At 42.1% G+C, this 22,435-nt stretch overlaps 1 protein-coding gene and 1 long non-coding RNA gene across 2 annotated transcripts; both read right to left on the bottom strand.

The window, feature by feature from the left end:
- Positions 1-7,663: 7,663 nt before the first annotated feature.
- Positions 7,664-17,578, bottom strand: LOC117281358 (uncharacterized). The gene is made up of 3 exons (XR_011415503.1): positions 17,008-17,578; positions 16,716-16,848; positions 7,664-8,013 (listed from the first exon to the last, which is right to left on the bottom strand). It is a non-coding gene; the product is annotated as an uncharacterized lncRNA (long non-coding RNA).
- A 723-nt stretch (positions 17,579-18,301) lies between these two features.
- On the bottom strand, positions 18,302-22,112 carry LOC104115832 (alcohol dehydrogenase 1). Its single transcript, XM_009626557.4, has 10 exons — positions 21,856-22,112; positions 21,147-21,283; positions 20,219-20,265; positions 19,803-20,128; positions 19,633-19,715; positions 19,455-19,530; positions 19,296-19,357; positions 19,102-19,197; positions 18,854-19,015; positions 18,302-18,657 (listed from the first exon to the last, which is right to left on the bottom strand). Exons 1-10 carry the CDS (start codon positions 21,893-21,895, stop codon positions 18,541-18,543), a joined length of 1,146 nt encoding a protein of 381 aa, XP_009624852.1. The 5' UTR covers positions 21,896-22,112; the 3' UTR covers positions 18,302-18,540.
- Positions 22,113-22,435: the final 323 nt, after the last annotated feature.

Genomic DNA, 22,435 nt, shown 5'->3' with positions numbered 1-22,435 from the left:
TCGGTTATGGAAGTTGAAGTTTCGAAGTTCATAGATTTTGATTTGAGGTGCGATTCATCGTTTTGATATTGCTATATGTGTTTTGATGCCTCGAGTTGGTCCGTATTATGATATGAAACTTGTTGGTATATTTGGACGGGGTCCTGAGGGGCTCGGGTGTGTTTCAGATTTGATTTCAGATCATTCTTCTTCATGTTGTTCTTGCTGAAGGCTGCTAATTCTGGTGTTTCCGCATCTGAGGAAGAATGCACGCATATGTGAGTTCGCGGATGTAGATAGTTGATCGCAGAAGCGAAGGAGGGCCTGGTTGGTCTGGATCGCAAAAGCGAGAATAGGGGCGCATCTGCGGCCCCGCAGAAGCAGAGATCTTGGGCGCAAGAGCGAGATTTTGTGCAGGAGCGTGTTTGGTTGCACACCTGCAGTTACACAGAGGCAGATGTTGATTCGCAGGCGCGAGGTGTTGTTTGGCTAGTGGAGACCGCAAAAGAAAAATTTTGGTCGCTTTTGCGACACCGCATAAACGGTTAAGTGTCCGCGGAAGCGGAAGTGCTGGGCAGAATGATAAATACAAGGGTTCGCAATTTTGGATTCATTTTAACATTTCCAAGCTCGGAGTGAGGCGATTCTTGGAGCAATTTTCATCTTGTGGACTGGGGTAAGTGTTCTCTACTCATTTTTATCTTATATCACGAATCTATCTTCATTTTTGGCAATAGGATTGTGAATTTTATAGAGAAAATTGGAGGTTTTGTCCTAACGTTTCATAATATGAACTTTTGAGTTTTGAACATCGAATTGGAGTCAGATTTGAGTGAAACTAGTATGGTTGGACTTGTAATTGAATGGTTTGTAAATTTTGTTGGGTTTCGAGGTGCGGGCCCGGGTTGGGCTTTTGGCCGGTTTTGGACTTTTGATTGAAGATTTGATCTTTTTCGATCGAGATTGGTTCCTTTAGCATTGTTTGATGTATTTTAGTTGCTTTTGGCTAGTTTTGAGCCGTTCGGAGGTCGAAATGCACGGGATGGCATTTTGGAGCATCGCTTGGCTTGCTCGGTGTTGGGAGTGGCTTGTTTGAGGTAAGTAACTCTTCTAATATTAGAGCTGAGGGTATGAACCCTGAATATACGTGTTATGTGTTTGGTGTTGATGTGACGCACATACTAGGTGACGGGCGTGTGGGCGTGCATCGTGTGAACTGTGATTCCGTTATTTCTATGGTACTGTGTAGTTACTTGAACTTATCTAAAATCATGAACTATCTACGTACTAGAGTTATCAAGCTGTGATTCATGTTAGAAGCCATGTCTAGGCTACATGCTTATTCTGTTGGGACCCACTGGGGTCACTTCTGCTGTTAAGTTATCTGCCTTCATTGCATTACACACTCAGTCATACGCATTCATATGCATATCATATCTCAGTCTCTGTTGTTATTTATTGTACATTATATCATCATTTTCGGGCTATTTTCATGACATTGTGAGCCTATGAGAGAGAGAGACCGGAGAGATTGATGACTGAGTGAGGCCGAGGGCCTGATTGATTCTGATATTGATACTGATTTATGATAGCGCTTGGGCTGAAGGAGCCCCTCCGGAGTCTGTAACACACCCCCAGTGAGCGCGGATGATATTATTGAGGGATAGATTTCCCTGGACATGGATTTGTCCGAAGTATTTGATACTTGGAGATGGATTTCTCCACAAGGTTGGATTACCCTTTTTCCTCGGTACTGGTTGACTTATAGTCAGTGTTGTAAATGTTCCGGGATGGATTTCCCTGGGCCGTATTGGCCATATATAGTACCGAGTGGTTGAGCATGATGAGTGAAAAGTGTGAGACAGTGAGATTGAGTACTCTGAGAGTGTGAGTACATGATTCATTTCTGAGATTTCCTCATGTTGTACGGTATCATGTCATTCATGATTTTTATACACATTGATATGTGGGCATAGGGAGGTATTTTACACTTGCTATATGGAAAGAAAATGAAATATATTATTTATTGTGGAAAGGATATTTGGAAAAAGAAATTACAGTTTTCAAACTTACTCGTATTTTTGGCATATTTGGTAAAAGATTTGGGTTTTCACTAAGATACTAGAAAAGCATAACTATTTTCTGGAACTGTGAACGAGCTGAGCGTTTTACTTCTGAGATACATCTTTTATTACTTGTATTATGCTATTATGAGCTGTTGTGGGATATTGGTATTGCACCCGCCCTTGTGTTAGCTCGTCATTACTTTCAACCTAAGGTTAGGTTTGTTACTTACTCAATACATAGTGTCATTTGTACTAATAATACACTTTTGCACATTGCGTGCAGATGTTGGCTGTTGTTGTTGCTGTGCTCAATGGTTGCTGGATTTGAAAATGTACCTGTGTTGCTGTTGTGGCTGCCTCTTGTTCATGGTAGCCTTAGATTTATAAAAACTCTGTTTATATACTATTCAAACAGACTATGTATTTATTTCATTTCCGCTTTGTAAACTATCACGACCCAAAATCCAACTAGTCGTGATGGCACCTAACCCAGCCAGTTAGGTAAGCCAATTACCAACTATCAGATTCCAATGAAATTAATAAGGCAATTAATTAAAAAAAAATATCTAAAACCAATACTTTTTCCCAAGAACTAGTAGTACAAATCATGAGCTTCTAAGAATAGGGTTTACAAAGCGGAAATAAAATAAATACATAGTCTGTTTGAATAGTATATAAACAGAGCTTTTATAAATCTAAGGCTACCAGGAACAAGAGGCAGCTACAACAGGAACATAGGTACATCTTCAAAGCTGGCAACCATCGAGCACAGCAACAACAACAGCCAATATCTGCATGCAATGTGCAGAAATGTAGTATCAGTACAACTGACCACATGTACTGAGTAAGTAACAAACCTAGCCTTAGATTGAAAGTAGTGACGAGCTTCCACCAAGTTCGGGTCCAAAACCAATAGTCCACAACAACGTAAAGCAAATAATACGAGAAGTAACTCAAAAATAAAATGCTTAGCTAAATCATGATTTCAAAAACCCAAATCATTTGCCGAAGTTTCCAAAAACATGAATAAGTTTGAAGACAATAACTTTTTCCCAAAATCCTTTCAATAATAAATGAGAGGTTTCATTTTCTTTCCAAATAACCCGCGTAAAAACAAATGCATCGCTATTCCCGTCTGTCAAAAAAAATGTGTGAGAAATCATGAATGATGTGATGCTGTACAACATGAGGAAAAATATATCTCTATGCCTGTATGTCATGTGTGCATGCCAATGCGATGCAACTCAGTGATAAATCATAAACAGCCCCTCGGGCAGACCTCACAATCACTCATATACAGCCCCTCGGGCTTACCTCACAATCACTCGTAAACAGCCCTTCAGGCTTACCTCACAATCACTTGTAAACAGCCCCTCTGGCATACCTCGCCATCTCTCATGGCTCCCAGTCACTCAGCACTCGGCACTCGGCACTCGGCACTCGGCACTCGTACTCTGTAGGTACCTGCGCTCACTGGGGGTATGTACAGACTCCGGAGGGGCTCCTACATCCCAAGCGCTAACCCTGGGTAGCTAGCAAATTACATACCTGGTCAGTTAGAAACCTTTCATTTGCTTCCTTCCATGAGGAAATTAAAATTCACAACACGTTCCCCACACCGGTAGAAAATATTCGGCTCAAACCATGGTGGAAAGCATGAAGATCATTTTGAAATCCACTTGCACATAACCAAGCTATTAGAACTGAATTCCTCTAACTCGACCAAGCCATGCAGGTCATCAAACCCAAGATTATTTCCACCAAAACATCTGTAAAGTCTCACCACATCATAATTAACCCCCCATAAATACCATAACCGAAACGCCCACTCTGAAAATACCTTATGTGAATTTAAAATTTGTTCCTTTTACCTTTCTTATAATGTAATGTAGAATCCACAGTCATACATAATTACCACAAGTCCCGGCACCATCAATTGTAAATCTCAGGTTCTATCCGTACACAAGTCCGAAAAAATTCTCAATTGCTATATATAAATCTCGAATCTATTAGAACCTTCTCGGGAGTCACCACTTTGCTCAAATCTAAATTGCACCGCCCAAATGGGCCGAAAGACACATGCACCATTAGCACAACAACACCCAAAGAAGTAACCTTGCCTCAACACCACCAATCAAATTCATACTTCGTGCACACTACATCCTTCAAATTAATAACCTAATCATCCCATGATTTTCATATATTCATAAAGTGCAATATAACCCGTATCCAAGAATTTCCTTACTCGAGTCATCCTCAATCAAAACCTCTACAGTCATAACTGATCCACAAGTATGTCTCAGACCAAAAATAAAATTTAACATATCTGAAAGCTCTCTTCACATTCATCCGACCACCTGAACGGAGCACCTTTCTGGGTCAATTTAGTCATAGGTGATGCAATAGACGAGAAACCCTCCATGAAATGACGATAATAACCGGCCAAGCCGAGAAAACTCCGAATCTCGGTAACTGAGGATGCCTGGGCCAACTCTGATCTGCCTCTATTTTCTTTGGATCCACCTTAATTCCTTCACTAGACACTATATGTCCCAAGAATGCCACCGAACTAAGCCAGAACTCATTACTTAGAGAATTTGGCATAAAGTTTCTCATCTCTCAGCCTCTGTAATACAATACCTAAGTGTTCTGCATGCTCCTCCTAGCTACGTGAGTACACCTGAGTATCATCAATAAATACTACGACAAATAAATCAAGATATGGCTGAAATACACAATTCATCAAATGCATAAATGGTGCTGGGGCATTTGTTAGCCCAAAAGACATCACAAGAAATTCATAGTGTCCATAACGAGTCTTGAATGCCGTCTTTAGAATATCTGAATCCCGAATTTTCAACTGGTGATACCCAGACCTCAAATCAATTTTGGAGAACACCCTCGCTCCCTGAAGCTGGTCAAATAAATCATCAATATGTGGCAATGGATATTTATTCTTGATTGTAACTTTATTCAAACTGCCTATAATCAATGCACATCTGCATAGTACCATCTTTCCTTTTCACAAACAGAACTGGTGCACCCTAAGGTGACACACTAGGCCTAATAAATCCCTTTTTCAAGGAGTTCCTGAAGTTGCTCTTTCAATTCTTTTAACTCAGCCGGTGCCATATGATACGGAGGAATAGAAATGGGATGAGTGCCCTGCACCAAGTTAATACCGAAATCAATATCTCTGTCGGGTGGCATGCCCGGCAGGTCTGTAGGAAATACATGCGGAAAGTCTCGCACGACCAGTACTGAATCAATAATAGGAGCATCTACATCAACATCTCTCACAAAGGCCAAATATGAAAAGCATCCCTTTCCAATCATACGTTGGGCCTTCAAATAAAAAATTACCCTGCTAGGAACAAGATCTAGAGAACCCCTCCATTCAACCTTTGGCAACCCCGACATCGTCAACGTCACAATTTTTGTGTGACAGTCCAGACTAGCATGACATGGAGATAACCAATCCATACCTAGGATTACATCGAAATCAATCATACCAAGTAATAAGAGATCAACTCTAGTCTCCAGTTCCCCAATAGTTACCACACACGACCGATACACACGATCTACAGTAATAATATCGCCCACCGGTGTAGATACACAAACAGGTAAAACTAAGGACTTACAGGGCATATCCAGATAAAGAGCAAAATACGATGATACATATGAATAAGGGGAACCAGGGTCAAATAATATAGAAGCCTCCCTGTGGCACACTGAAACAATACCTATGATCACTGCATCTGAGGCAGCAGCATCTGGCCTGGCAGGAAAAGCATAGAATCGAGCCTGCCCGCCTCCTGATGGGCCTCCACCTCTTGGGCGACCCCTAGCTACTTGACCCCCACCCCGAGATAGAAGGGCAGGTGGTGTAACTGCTGGCGCTGGTGCCGTTGGTCGAGAACTCTGCTGTGGAGCCCCACTCAACAGCCTAGGACACTCTCTCTTGAAATGACCAAATTCTCCGTACTTGAAACAACCCCTCCTCTGACGGAACTACTACTCCTGATAACTTGAAGAATTACCTGTAGAAACCTGTGCAGACGAGGCATGATGAGAACCCTGTGCTGGTAGTGCACTAAATAAAGACTGGCCTGAGTGAGCACTGTAAGAACCGTGGCTAGCTGATGCACCATGATGAGCTGGACGACCCGTCTGAGCGTGTTTGTAAGAACGACCCCTACCTCGGTGAAACTGACCCCCTGAAAGAACACCGCTGTAATCAACCGGACCACAAGGCCTCTTAGACTCATTTTCTCTATGTTCTTGGCTATGAACCATCTCTATCTGCCGGGCAATGTCCACTGCCTCATTAAAAGTAGCACCAGATACTCTCTCCCTAGTCAAAAGTAATCGCAGCTGATATGTGAGGCCATCAATGAACCTCCTAATCCTTTCCCTATCAGTGGAAACCAACCAAACTGCATGACGAGCCAACTCAGAAAATCTCATCTTGTACTGCGTCATTGACATATCACACTGGCGAAGCTGCTCAAACTGCCTGTGCAGCTCCTCTCTGCGTGACTGAGGCATGAACTTCTCCAAAAAGACCACGGAGAACTACTGCCAAGTAATGAGTGCTGCGCCAACAGGCCTACGCCTCTCGTAAGTCTCCCACCATCTTAGTACTGCCCCAGAAAACTGAAAATTAGTGAATGAGAGCCCACTGGTCTCAAGAATACCTGCTGTCCGAAGCATCCGTTGGCACCTATCCAGAAAACCCTGAGCATCCTCTGACTCAGTACCGCTAAATGGTGGAGGTCAAAGCCTCTCAAATCTCTCAAGTCTCTTCTGCTCATCATCTGTCATAACAGGAACTACCGGGGCCTGAGCAGCTGCAACCGGCTGGGCCGGTTATGCCCCCAGTATTTGAAGTCCCTGTACTACCTGGTCTGGAGTACGAGCAACGGGGGTATGAGTACCTCCCCCGGCCTGAGAAGCGACAGGTGCGGCCTAAGCCGAAACCACCTGAGCAAGACCAGTGCAAGCTGCCAATATCTAGGCCAAAGTCTCCTGAAGGCCTGGAATCTCAATGGGCACAGCTGGTGCCTGAGCTGATTATGTCGGCTCAGCTATATCCGGAATTTGCTCCTGAGCTGGAGCAACTGGTGATACTATAGGTGCTGGTCTAACTGTGGTACGAGCTACACCTCGACCTCTACCTCTGCCCCGGCCTCTACCATGGCCCGGCCTCTCGCGGCCCGAACTGGTGGCACTGGTGGCTGACTGTCCGATCCGGTAGAACGTGTCCTCACCATATGTGAGAGAATAGAATAGCAGAAATTTAGTTTTCAGAATCAACAAATTCGCACGATAGAATACAAGAAAGTGAAATTTTCCTAAGGGTTCCGCAGCCTCTCGAAGATAAGTACAGACGTCTCCATAACGAGCTACACAACTACAATTCATATTCAGTAGTTCCAGCAAAGAATAGACATACTTTCAAATCTGGCAGTTTAATGTCTGCAGTCTCTCGGGCTCTCAATAATCATGAAATCAGCCCAACCAACAATGATATGATGTATCAATAATAATAACAGAGACTGATATAAAATGTGTAAGTAAAAACTGCGACTGAGTACATATAACATTTAGCAGGCAATTCGGAAACTACACAGCCTCTGTGGGTCCCAACAGTACTATCACATAGCCTAAGCATGATTTGTAACATGATTTTCAATCAAATTTTATCAACATATAGAGAGAATATAGCTAACAAAAAGTTATTCAACTTTACAGCTTTCTCGGGACGGACCAAGTCACAATCCCCTCGGTACACGCCCACACGCCCGTCACCTAGCATGTGCGTCACCTCCAAAATAATCACATTATACCAAAATCTGGGGTTTCATACCCTCAGGACCAGATTTAAAACTTTTACTTACCTCAGGCCGTGAAATTCTTTACTCTGCTATGCCCTTGCCTCGTGAATTGGTCTCCAAACGCCTCGAATCTAACCATAAAATTTCAATCAATAAAATTCATTGGAATTAATTCCATAAGAAAATAATAATTTTTCCATAAAAAACCAAAAATTAGCTCAAAAATCGCTCGTGGGGCCCACATCTCGGAACTCGACAAAAGATACAAAAATTCGGAAGCCTATGCAACCACGAGTCTAACCATACCAATTTTACCAAAATCCGACCCTAACTCGACCCTCAAATCTTCAATTTAAACCAAGAGGGTTCTCAAACTTTTCCAACTTAATTCACGAATTAAATGATAAAAACAACCATGGATTCGGGTAATTTAACCAATATTAAGTTAAGAACTCCCGAAAATTGCCTTTTCCCGAGCTCAAATCCGTCAAAAACTGAAAATGAGACGAAGTTCCATTTTCAGAACTTAAACTCTCTGCCCAGACATTTGCTCTACGCGATCGCGAACATTCCCACGCGATCGCGAAGAACAATTTTCCCTCGCCCAGATTTTACTCTACGCGATTGCGGACTTTCCCATACGATCGCGAAGCACAACATCACAGGCTTACGCGATCACAGTCTCGTCCACGCAATCACGAAGCACAAAACGTGTGACTTTTATTTCCGCTCCACTTACTCTACGCAGTCGCGACCTTCTTCACGCGTTCCCGAGTCACAAAAATCCCAGAGCTACGCGATCGCATCCCGCTTCACGCGATCGCGAAGCACAAAATGCCACTGCCTCACATTAACCCTACATGATCGCAGATATCCCCACGCGATCGCATAGAATAAAAACCCCCGCTGACCAACCAAGCCTACGCGATCACAGACGCATTCACGCGATCGCGTAGAAGGAAAACATCATCAGATATAAGAAAATTCCAGCAGCTGTTCAAGTCCAAATTTTTGATCCGTTAACCATTAAAAACTCACCCGAGCCCCTCGGAACCTCAACCAAGTATACCAAAAAGTCCTAAAATATCATACGGACTTAGTCGAACCCTTAAATCACCTCAAACAACACTAAAACCATGAATTATATCCCAATTCAAGCCTAATGAACTTTGAAATTTTTAATTTCTACAAACGACTCTGGAACCTATCAAATCACGTCCGATTTACCTCAAATTTTGCTCACAAGTCATAAATGACATAACGGTGGTACTCAAATTTTCAGAATCAGATTTCAACCCCGATATCAAAAAGTCAACCCCCCGATCTAACTTCCCAAAAATTCAACTTTCGGCATTCCAAGCTTAATTCAACTACGGACCTCCAAATAATATTTCGGACATGCTCATAAGCCCAAAATCACTATACTGCGCTATTTAAAATCATCAAAATTCAAATTCGAGGTTGTTTACACATAGGATCATATCAGGTCCACTTTTCTAACTTAAATTTTAAATTATGAGACTAAGTGTCTCATTTTACTCCGAATTCCTACCGGACCCGAACCCACTAACCCGGTAAGTCATAAAATAACTATAAAGCACACATTGAGCAGTAAATGGGAGAACGGGGTTATAATACTCAAAATGACCTGCCGGGTCATTACATTCTCCCCATCTTAAACAAACGTTCGTCCTCGAATGGGTTTAGAACAATACCTAGAGTCTAAATAAGTGTGGATATTTGCTCCGCATTTACTGCTCAATCTCCCAAGTAGCTTCTCCGGCTAGCTAACCTCTCCATTGCACCTTCACTGATTTTATGTTCTTTGACCTCAGCTTTCGAACCTGCCGATCTAAAATAGCCACCGACTCCATGTCATAAGTCAAATTAGCGTCCACCTGTATTGTACTAAAATCCAGAATATGAGACAGATCCCCGACATACTTTCGGAGCATGGATATATGGAACACTAGATGAACACTTGATAGACTAGGTGGCAAAGCAAGTTCATAAGCCAAGTCTCCAATTTTCTTAAGTATCTCAAAAGACCCAATATACCGAGGGCTCAACTTGCCCTTCTTCCCAAACCTCAACACACCCTTCATGGGAGAAAGTTTGAGCAGAAACTTCTCCCCCACCATGTGAACAACATCACGAACCTTCCAGTCGGCATAACCCTTCTGTCTAGACTGTGCCGTGCGAAGCCGTTCCTGAATCACTTTGACCTTCACTAAAGCATCCTGAACCAAGTCAGTACCCAATAGCATAACCTCACCCGGCTCAAACCAACCCACCGGAGATCGGAACCGTCTCCCATACAAGACTTCATACGGAGCCATCTAGCTATTATTGTAAGCAAACTCCACGAGTGGCAGAAATTGATCCCAAGAACCCCCAAAATCAATGACACAAGCGCGTAGCATATCCTCCAATATCTGAATAGTACGCTCGGACTGTCCGTCTGTCTGAGGGTGAAATGACGTACTCAACTGAACCTGTGTGCCCAACTCTCGCTGCATTGCCCTCCAAAACTATGAGGTAAACTGTGTACCCCGATCTGAAATGATGGACACCGGCACACCGTGTAGGCGAACAATCTCGCGAATATAAATCCCAGCCAACTGCTCCGAAGAATAATTAGTACCGACTGGAATAAAATATGCAGATTTGGTCAACCGATCTACTATCACCCAAACAGCATAACTGATCTACTATCACCCACCGGAATAGACACATGAACAGGTGAAACTAGAGACTCACGGGGCATATTCAGATAATGAGCGAAATACGAGGACAAATATAAATAAGTGGGACCAGGGTCAAATAATACAGAGGCATCTCTATGGAAAACTAAGACAATACCTGTAATCACAGCATCCTACGCAATGGCTTCTGGTCTGGCAGGGAGTAGAAATGGGCCTGACTACCACCTGATCGGCCTCCCCCTCTAGGGCGACCCCTAGCTGACTGAGCTCCACCCCGATCTGGCTGGGCGAGTGGTGAAGTAACTGGTTCCGAAGTCGAAGGCTGACTCCTCTACTGAGATGAACCTCCCGAAAGGCGGGGATAATACCTCTTGATATAACCCAAATCTCTGCACTCAAAGCAACCTCTCTCTGCAAATGGTGGTGGGGACTGAAGGGAACCCTGAGCACCGGAATAATCGCTAGAAGGTCCTGATACAGATGAACCCTGAGCTGATGGTGCATGAGACAAACTCTGAGCTGGTAGCGCACCGAATGATGTCTGGCCCTGCTGATAACCATGGGGCCCATGACCGGATGATGCACCTCGGTGCACTGGGTGAGCCGTCTGACCATGCCTGAAAGGACGACCTTTATCGTGCTGTAACTGACCCCCAGAAGGAGCACCACTAAATCCCCCCTGTCCACGAGGCCTTTTGGCCTCCCTCTCGACCCGCTCCTGACTGCGAACCATCTCAATCTGCTGAGCACTGTCGACAATCTCATCAAAAGTATCACCAGACACTCTCTCTCTAGTCATAAGGAATCGCAGCTAATAAGTGAGGCTTTTATAAACCTCCTGATCCTCTCGCTGTCTGTGGGAACCAACCAGATAGCATGACGGGCCAACTCCGAGAGTCGCATCTTATACTGCATCACAGACATATCACCCTGACGAAGCTGCTCAAACTGTCTGTGCAGCTCCTCTCTATGGGACAGAGGCACGAACTTCTCCAAAAAGACCACAGAGAACTGCTGCCAAGTAAGGGGTGTTGCGCCAACAGGCCTACACCTCTCGTAAGTCTCCCACCATCTGAGTGCAACCCCAAAAAACTGAAAAGTATTGAATGAGACCCCACAAATCTCCAGAATGCCAGTTGTATGGAGTATCCTCTGATACATGTCCAAGAAGTCCTGGGCATCCTCTCTCTCTGTGCCACTGAAAGGTGGAGGCTGGAGTCTCCCAAACCTCTCCAACCTACGTTGATCATCCTCAGGCATAGTAGGAACCACATAATCCTGAGCAGCTGCAACCAGTTGAGCTGGTGGTGCCCCCCAGTGTCTGGAATCTCTGTACCACCAGCTCTGGTGTGCGGGCAGCGGCAGTCTGAGCACCTCCCTCGGCCTAAGAAGTGGCGGCTGCAGTCGGAACAGAGACCACCTGAGCAAGGCTGGTACACGCGGTCAGAATCTGAGCTAAGGCCTACTGAAGGCCTAGAATCACAATAGGCACAGGTGGTGCCTGAGCTGGTGCATCAACAACTGGAATCTGGTCCTGATCTGGGGCAACTGGTGGATCTGCAGGTACTGCCCCAGCTGCTGTGCGGGATGCACCACTGCCCCTACCGCGCCCTCGGCCTCTCACGGCCCTGGCTGGTGGTACTGGTGGTTGTCCATCCTGCCCGGTAGTACGAGTCCTCACTATTTGTGAGAGAATGAAACAACAGATGTTTAGTTACTAGAATCAACAGATTCGCACGACAAGAATTCAAGAATATGGAGTTTCCTAAGGGTTCTGCAGCCTCTCGAAGATAAGTACAGACGTCTCCGTACCGATCCACAAGACTCTACTAAACCCGCTCATGACTCGTGAGACCTATGTAACCTAAGCTCTGATACCAACTTGTCACGACCCAAAATTAACTGTCGTGATAGCGCCTATCGTGGAACTAGGACAACCTCAACACAACAACCCAACACCAACAACAATCAGTTTGAAAACGTTAATGGAAGCATTTAACATTTAAGAAAAAACTGTTTAAAACATATGAAAATTCCAAAGTGATACAGTCCAGCCCAAAACCAGGGTGTCACTGAGTACATGAGCGTCTAGATCAGAAATATAGTCTACTACAGTGTCTAGAGATATAAACTGAAAGTATGACAAAGATAAAGAAGGAGAGTCAAGGCACGCGAACGCCGTGCAGCTACCTTGATAGTCTCTGAAACTCTAGGATCCTAAATCAGCAACCGCCGCTACGACCGGTATCGCCTGGATCTGCACACGAGGTACAGGGAGTAACGTGAGTAGACCAACTCAGTAAGTAACAAGTCCAAACTTTGGACTGAAAGGTAGTGACAGACTCAACCGGTACAAACTGAACAGAAACGTAGGCATGCTTTCAAATTAAATAGGCAACTCAAACAGTAAAGTGAAGTAGATCCGAACAGTGTAAAGAATATAACTCTGCTATCTCTACATGCCAACGCACATGTTGTATGTGATGCACCATGCTGTCAGCCTCATGTGCTCACACTCTCAAATGCTCAACCACTCGATACTGTATATGGCCCATACAGCCCAGGGAAGATCTATCCCAGAACATATACATCACTTACTATAAGTCACCTAGTACCGAGGAAGGCCAATCCATCCCTGTGGAGAAGATCCATCTCCAGGTATCAAATATTTCGAACAAGATCCATGTCCAGGGAAGATCAATCCCTTAACAATATCAACCGCGCTCACTGGGGGTGTGTTACAGACTCCGGGGGGGAGGGGGCTCATACAGCCCAAGCGCTATCATAATCATCAATATAACCACTGCGGCGTACAGCCAATCCCATAATTGTCACTCATAACCAGGCACTTGGCCTCACTCAGTCATCAACCTCTCCAGTCTCACCACGGGCCCACAATGCCATAAAAACAACTGGAACAATAATATGATGGATCAATAAATAACTAAGACCGAGATATGATATAAAAATGTATGATCATGACTGAGTATGGAATAGTAAATGAAACTAGTGAGATAACAGCAAGAAACGACCGCTAAGGGTCCAACCAATACCGGCACAAAGTCTAAACATGATATCTAGCACGATCTACAGCTCAACTACTTTTTCACCTGATGAAAACATGGATATCAATAGGATAGAGTCACTAAACGGTTCCATGGAATCACCCAGGTCACAATTCTCACGGTGCACGCCCGCACACCCGTCACTTGGCATGTGCATCACCTCAGTACCAATCACATAGCATATAATTTGGGGTCTCGAACCCTCAAAACCAAGTTTGAAAATGTTACTTACCTCAAATCAAGCAAAGTCTTACTCCAGAATGCCCTTGCCTCTCAATTCGGCCTTCGAATGTCCCGAATCTAGCCACAAGTAATACAATACGATCGATATAGGCTAAAGCAATCAATTTCACAAGAAAAATACCAAATTATAGCTAAAATCCGAAATCGACTCAAACCCCCCCCCCCCCCCCCCCCCCCACGTCTCGAAATCCAAAAAAGTCACAAAACCGGAAAGCCCATTCACTCACGAGTCTAACCATACAAAATTCATCAAAATCCTACATCATTTGGACCCTCAAATCCCCAAATTACACTCTCTAAAATCCCAAGCTCTAACCCCTTATTTCACTTCAAAAATCCTACTAATTAGGTGGGAAAACAACGGGAAAACACCATAGCTAGGAGTATTAGAGCTCAAGCAACTTACCTCTATGAAAACCCTTGAATCCCTTTCAAAAATCACCCCAAAAGGTCCAAGGTCCAACTTGAAAATGGTGGAAATGAACAAAAATTCGCGAAGTCTTCTATTATAGGTCCTGCCCAGGCTTTTTGCACATGTGGCTCAAAATGCGCACCTGCGGAGCTGCTTTTGCGCATAAATCTCCGCATCTGCGGAAAATCAGTTAAGTGCCCATCTCCGCACCTGCGCTCCCTATCCGCTTCTGTGACTTCGCAGGTGCGGAAAAGACCTCGCACCTACGCCCACTGCCAGTCCTCCTCTTTTCCTCTTCTGCGGGCAACTACCCACTTTTGCGGGCTCGCAGATGCGCACACTTATTTGCACCTGTGGTTTCCCCAATCTAACTCACTTCCGCATCTGCGCCTAGCCCACCGCACCTGCGTCGTCGCACCTGCGACAATACCCACGCAGGTGCGATTACACCAGCAACAGGCCAACTTCAGCAAATTCTCCAAACTTCAAACTTGATCCGTTAACCACTCGAAACACACCCGAGGCCCTCGAGACCTCGCCCAAACATGCCAACAAGTCATATAACCACAAACAAACTTAGTCGAACCTTCGGATCACTCACATCAACATCAAAATATCAAATTACTCCCGCATTCAAGCCTAAGAACTTCTAAACTTTCGAATTTCACAAACGATGCCGAAACCTACCAAACAACGTCTGATTGACCTCAAATTTTGCGCACAAGTCATATTCGATATTACGGACCTACTCTAACTTCCGGAATTGGAATCCGACCCCGATATCAAAAAATCACCCCCGGTCAAACTTCCCAAAAATTCGACTTTCGTCATTTCAAGCCTAAATCAGCTACAGACCTCAAATTCACAGTCCGGACACGCTCCTAAATCCAAAATCACCTAACGGAGCTAACGAAACCGACAGAACTCCATTCCGGAGTCGTCTTCACACCATTCCGACTACGGTCAAAATCCTAGGACTTAAGTTTCCATTTTAGGGACTACGTGTCCCAAAACACTCCGAAACCAAAATAAGCCCTTCCCGGCAAATCACATAAGCAAAAACACATACGAAAAATGTAGTAAATAGGGAATTGGGGCTAATGCTCTAAAAACGTCCGATCGGGTTGTTACATCTCGTCTAGCCAAGGGTGCCGACCCAATATTAGCACACATATGTGGAACAATAGCAGCAGACGAAAAGCGACATGAAAACGCCTACGTCGATGATTGAGAAATTGTTGGAATTGGACCCAAATGACTCCATGCTAGCCATTGCTAATATGATGAAAAAGTGTATAACGATGCCTGCCTACCTAATGAACGATGGGTGTGATCCAGATCTATTCGATCACTTTGTTGTTGTGGCTCAAAGGTTAGGAGTGTATACAAGTCATGATTATGCAGATATATTGGAGTTTTTGATCGATCGATGGGCATTGGAAAAGCTTGAAGGAATTAAGGATGAGGCGAAGCGTGCGCAAGACTTTGTGTGTGGATTACCACAACAACAACAACAACAACTCAGTATAATCCCACTAGTGGGGTCTGGGGAGGGTAATGTGTACGTAGGCCTTACCCTTACCCTGGGGTAAAGAGGTGGTTTCCTATAGACCCTCGGCTCCCTCCCTCCAAGAACGCTCCACCTTGCTCATGGGGTGACTCGAACTCACAACCTCTTGGTTGGAAGTGGATGGTGCTTACCATTAGAGCAACTCACCTAAGATAAAAAGGTTGCAAGAGAGAGCCGATGAGAGAGCTAAGAAGTTGGAGCTGCGTCAAGTGAAGTTTAATTAGCTGGATTTTCAACAAGGAAGTGAGTATATAAAAGAGTTCATTTGTGAAAAATGTACAAGATTAGCCACACAACCAAGCATTAAAGCTATGCCTAGAAATTAATGGAAGTTGAAAATGGTAATGGTAAGAATGTGTAAGTGTCCTAATTTGGTTTGACGTATTACTTAAACTGATATCAATAATAAATTTTACCTTAGATACCGATTGTTTGATTCATTAGTAAGACTTACGCTACAGTTAAAAGCTTAGAACTTTTTAGTTTACTCCTATTGAAAAGCTATTCTATTCTCACAACTATTATAAAATAATTACTACAATATAATACTATAAGTCTTAGAATTTTATAACCACATATTTTGATATTTATCCTCGTTTATATAAAATAGATGCACTCACCATCATTGGATCTGTTGGGATTCAAATCAATGTCAATGATCCTAGAAGCCCCCGCAATCCTAGCTCGTTCAGCGGCATAATATAATTTATCAAAATGACAGGGAAAACAAGAAGGAATACCCCAAATCCATCATTAAAAACCGAATCATGTCAACAACAAAGATAACAAACTAAACCCTAGAAGCCGAAAGAAAACATGCAGAGCAAAGGAAACTTACAGCGCAAAGCACTCTGAAGTCAATGCTGGTTTGCCGTTTCAAAATCCTCGAACCATTTGTTTCTTAGAAACATTAATGTTGGAAGCAATTTTCTTTAGCGGCTCTCGAACCCCTCTCTTTCGACCTTTCAGATCTGGTGGGAAGTGACGAAACAAAAAGAAGTTATGGGGGGGATATTTTCTCTTATAGCAAAATAAATCTGATTAGGGAAAATTTTATTTTTTTAGAAATTTTAGAGCACACCCATAAAGTGTGGCTTTAAAGATTAAAAAGAGATTAAAAAGTAGCATACTTTGCAAAGCGTTGCAGCAAGTTTGGCTAAACCTGTTGTGATTGGCAACGCCTAAATGGCGTGGGCTTTGGAATTAAAGACCACACTTTTCAAATGTTGCGAAAATCTCCCTAGCCAAAAGCTTTTATCAAAGGCTAGTACGCCTGCAAACTGTGCCCACAAATTCTTCTGGTCTATATTTAGTGTGGTCTTAGGCTAAATTTGTTGTAGTGGAGCCACATTCGTGTCACATGGCAATACTGCTCGGCTAGCCAAAGAGGGCGGGGACCCAATTTTAGCGCGCATATGTGGAACAATAGCACCAAACGAAAAGCGTCACGAAAAGCGTCACGAAAATGCCTATGTCAAGATGGTTGAGAAATTACTGGAATTGGACCCAAATGACTCCATGCTAGCCATTGCTAACATGATGAAAAAGAGGATTATAATGCCTGCCCACCTAATGTACGATGGGTGCGATCCACATCTATTCGAGCACTTTGCTGTTGTGGCTCAAAGGTTAGAAGTGTATACAAGACATGATTATGCGGATATATTGGAGTTTTTGATCGATCGATGGGCATTGGAAAAACTTAAAGGAATTAAGGGCGAGGCGAAACGTGCACAAGACTTTGTGTGTGGATTACCACCTAAGATAAAAAGGTTAAAAGAGAGCAGATGAGAGATCCAAGAAGTAGGAGATGCGTGATGTGAAATTCGGCTGGCTTTTCAACAAGGAAGTGAGTGTATAACAGAGTTCATTTGTGAAAATGAGCAAAGTAGCCACAAAGATGGCAAGTATTAAAGCTATGCCTAGTATAAAAGTTGAAATTTTGTAATGGTTTGAATGTGAAAATGTCCTAATTTGGTTGACTCGTACCAATACTAAATCTTACTTTGATAGCCGGTTGTTTAATACCATTAAAGTTACTACATGGTGATAAAAGAAGATTTTTGGATTTATAAAGGAGCGAATGAAAGAGAATTTACTAACTACATTTTAGTATCTCTCTTCTTACAAATGTTATACTATTACATTATAAAACGGGGAGGGGAAATGGGTTAACGATTTAATCTTGAGATTTCACATTCAAGTTAAGCTCTAAACAGGAAATTGGGCAATAGATTGGTAAACTGGGTAACCCTATATATTATGAAACTTATTTTGAGATCTAGACCGTTGACTCAGGGGATGCGGGCTCACCCTCAAATCCCTAATTATATTTAGTTCCCTCCTTTTTGGTGATTTAGAAACTAGAGAACAGAATTTTCTTTTTCCCCTTGAAATTAAACTGAATGTGCAAGACAAGAAAGGTAACAGCGGAATAGCATAATATAACATGGAAATCAACTTAAGCCTTTCGAAACATATAGTAATATTATTACATAATATGGAAATTAAACTAAAGCCTTGGACAACAGATATGTTTTGGCTTCAAACGCTACTCACATCATTACCCTAATAAAATATTGTTTTATTAGTATCAGACTATAAAGATTAGGTAATAGGGGGCATAGGAGCAACCCACAAGCCTTTACTTCCTATTTAACGTTTCAATGCTCCATAGTGATCATGCAACGTAGACCTTCCCCTTTCAGCATATACTCAAATGCTTTGTTGATCTCTGAAAATGGAACTTGGTGGGTAATGAATTTCTCCAGCTCTAGCTCCTGAAATTTTTTCCAGCTCACCAATTAGCTAAAAACAGACTGATAAATCTAGAAGAAAGATAAGTATGAAGAAGGCTATGGGATAAAGTTTAACTTCTATATATGCCGAAAAGACACAAGTAAAACTTCATTGATATTGTAAACACAACTTTACAATGTCTGTATACAAGTTAAATTGCTATTGTGTTAGAATCACCTTATTCATGTACTTGCCCACCACAGATGGAAGGTCAGTTTTGGGCTTGTAGTTGCCAAAGAAGGTGCCCTTGAGAGTCCTCTCATTCAACAGATTCATTGGATGAGTTTTGAACGCATCGTCTTTGTTTGGCACACCAACAAGCACGGCCACACCCCATCCCTGTAATCAAGTAACATAAAGTTGAACTTACATTTGTTTGTTAGAACGTAAAAGAGATCGAGAAGATTTTCAGATAATAAATTTACATCATGAACACATTCAAAAGCAGAGATCATGGCGTTGACATTTCCAGTACACTCGACACTTCGGTCAACACCTCCATCTGTCATCTCAGCAATGACCTGAAAATCATTCCTCCATTAACAAAAGTAATGTTGTAAGGAGTTAACAGACTCCCAAAGATATGCTATGTGTAGTAGTGAAGATGTGAAGGACAAACCTGCTGGACAGGCTTATCATAATCTTTTGGATTCACAAACTCTGTGACACCAAACTTCTTGGCTGTGAAAATTTTAATGAAAAGCATAGAATCAATGCCAACATTTATCAGAATTAATTACAATGGACATTCTTGTTCATAGAAAATCAATGCACTCACCATCATTGAACCTGCTGGGATTCAAATCAATGCCAATGACCCTAGAAGCCCCAGCAATCCTAGCTCCTTCAGCAGCCTAATAATTTTGTCAAAATGACAAGGAAAACATTCTCAAACTTCACACCGCTTTGACAACGAAAACTACATAAGAAAAATAGAAGGTGGAATATGTACTCACAGCAAGGCCAACAGCTCCCAAGCCAAAAATAGCTACAGTAGAACCTTTGGTAGGTTTGGCAACATTGAGAGTTGCACCAAGTCCTTCAGAATAGATGAACTCCATCAGATATCCAATTTTAACTACTCTTTCATTTAACAAATGAGTAACTGGCTACATTTCAATCCAACCTGTCGATATTCCACAACTTAGAACGCAAACTTTGTCAAGTGGTGCCTGTGGATCAATCTTGGCGACGCATCCAGAATGGACAACGGTGTATTCACTAAAGGTGGAAGTTCCAACAAAGTGATATATCGGTTTTCCATCCTTGGAGAATCTTGTCTGACCATCATGGATCATAACTCCCCTGTCTGTGTTTATTCTAAGGAGGTCGCACATGTTGCTTTCCTCTGATTTACAGTGTCGACACTGCTGGCATTCACCAGTGAACACAGGAAGAACATGGTCTCCTGGTTTGAGATCTGTAACACCTTCACCTACACTCTCCACAATTCTATAGCCACACAAATGGAACTTTATTTTAGAATATACTGATTATGTTTGAAAGTAGTTTAAGAAAATCAACTAATATAAAAGGTCATACCCTCCAGCTTCATGTCCGAAAATTCGAGGAAACAGAGGTGTTTGCCCCTGGAACAAAAGGAAGGATCTCAAATCAATAAGATCACCAAATGGACCAATATATAAAGGAATAAAGTAAAACGTCTCAAAAGGAACATTAGTTTATTCCTTTAAGGAAACCGCTATGATTGAAAATACAAGTTTCAGCAGCATAGAGAATTTAAAGCACACATGAAACAAAAATCAAAAAGAGAAGAGAACTAAAGGTATGTAGAAAAAACCTCAGACAATTCCTTCGGTATCAAAAGTTAACCATAAGTTTAGTACATTCTTAATGTAATCATTCTACCAACTTCCTATGTATTGTATAGATTTCTTTGTGCTTCTAGCACCCAACGATCAGGGTATTAAAGAAAATAAGAAACTAAAGAACCCAAAGTTCCCACATAGTTATGTAACTCAACATGGTAGTTAGGTTCTCCCTCTATATAATGATTCTTTTATAACACCAGAGCATGAACAATCAAATGCGAATGACACTTCTGACTTCCGACTGCCGTATTCTTCTTAAAATTCCAAAACTAGCATTGCCACTGTGAAAAGGTCCATAGGCTGTTCTAAAAACTCATAATGAGAATAGGGAATCAGTTATAGAACTACCATTTATTTGAAAAATATTCTGACGGCCCGCGGGGGAAGAATCAATGGAAGGCCAGAAGAGATGGCTCATACCAACCCAACTGAAGATTGGCAGTTAAGATACTTAATTCGCCAACTAGACAAAATTGTGCCAAACTGGAATTAAATCATTTTGATTACCATTTTCCAACAGAAATACATGGTATTACTATATATGTAAAGCAAAAAACAGGTTGAGATATATATATGCTCTAGAAAGTCAACAATTAATTAAGTTAGAAAATGTAGCGCGGCAAGCAGTAATAACGTACCTTAGCTTCCCAGAAGTAAACATCAGTATGGCACAAGGAGGTGAAAAGAATCTTGAGGCGAACTTCACTTTTCTGTGGTGGTGCAACCTCCACTTCTTCTATCACCAATGGCTTCCCGGCTTCCCATGCAACCGCAGCTGCATGCATTATACATTCACAAAATAGTTTATCAAAATAGGAAAGTAATAGAAATTTTTCCAAAACAAAACTACTTGTCAAAATACACACACCAAACAGACCATGCAAATACAATATATAGCATGAGTTATCACTATTTGGTTTCCGACCTCAAAAGCATTAATTAGATGACTCAAGAAAATACATTTATTTTTCATGAACAAAAATATCTATATTCACTGACTACTCACTACCTAAAAATACTTGTTATACTAAACCACTCATTTATAAGAATGTATAGAATAGTGTGGAATATAATGGTACTAACAAATAACTAAGCAAACTTCGCCTAAATTACACATCTAATCAAAATCCGTGATACATCAGAAACAACCATTATACAAAAATACTACCCATAATTAATTAGGCACAAAAATAAAGTTCAGAAAAAAATAGAGGCAAAATTAAACCAGATCAATTTGTTTGACAAAAGATACTAACAGAAAACCTCATTAATTTGCAACAAAATGACCTGATCAAAAAATCCTCCCCTAATTGGACAAGCAAAAAAAACTGAGATCAAAGAAAGTACCTTTGCAACGAATGACCTGCCCAGCAGTATTGCTTGACATTGTTGTTGGTATCTTTTTATCTGTCTAATACAGTAGCTTATACTTTTTTCTAGTAATTTTAATGAACTGACTATATTCTTCTTCTATGTGAATATATATAGAGAGAGAGCAGAGAGAGTGAAGAAGAGAGTGGGAAAGTTGATAACTGCACACCGTCAGAATAGTGATTTGAGGTGACAATGGACGAGAAAGCCGCTCACTTCAATTGAATACGTACGTTTTGCACGGGAAAATGGCGCACACGCGTCCTTCTTTCTCTCTAAATTCAATGGTCACTTTCTGGATTTTGGACCTTGTCAACACCACGTGTCCTCTTCTTCCACATGTTCACTAATAGGATTACTACTTACTTTTTCGCTTGTAACGTGACAAGTGCCCATACAGAATATTTATCTCACGTTAACACTTTAATCAAATACTGTTATCTCTTGTGAAAATAATTATACCGTGGATGTCCATTTATTATTTCGCTATAGATAATTTTTCTGAAAAAGATTATGCATTTAGTACTCTATTGAAATTTATCTACAAACAGCTGAT

Source organism: Nicotiana tomentosiformis, chromosome 4, assembly GCF_000390325.3.
Source record: "Nicotiana tomentosiformis chromosome 4, ASM39032v3, whole genome shotgun sequence".
Lineage (NCBI taxonomy): Eukaryota > Viridiplantae > Streptophyta > Magnoliopsida > Solanales > Solanaceae > Nicotiana > Nicotiana tomentosiformis.
The sequence above is the reverse complement of the archived record's forward strand: the minus strand, read 5'-3'. Positions and strand labels throughout refer to the sequence as shown.

Bases quoted from the DNA above. Each gene is read 5' to 3' on its own strand.
- LOC104115832 (XM_009626557.4), bottom strand. From the start codon at position 21,895: ATGTCAAGCAATACTGCTGGGCAGGTCATTCGTTGCAAAG. The intron at 20,266-21,146 runs GTACGTTATTAC...CTTTTGTTCCAG, and splicing joins TTTACTTCTGGGAAGCTAAG to GGGCAAACACCTCTGTTTCC. The intron at 19,716-19,802 runs GTTGGATTGAAA...TCTATTCTGAAG, and splicing joins AAGTTGTGGAATATCGACAG to GACTTGGTGCAACTCTCAAT.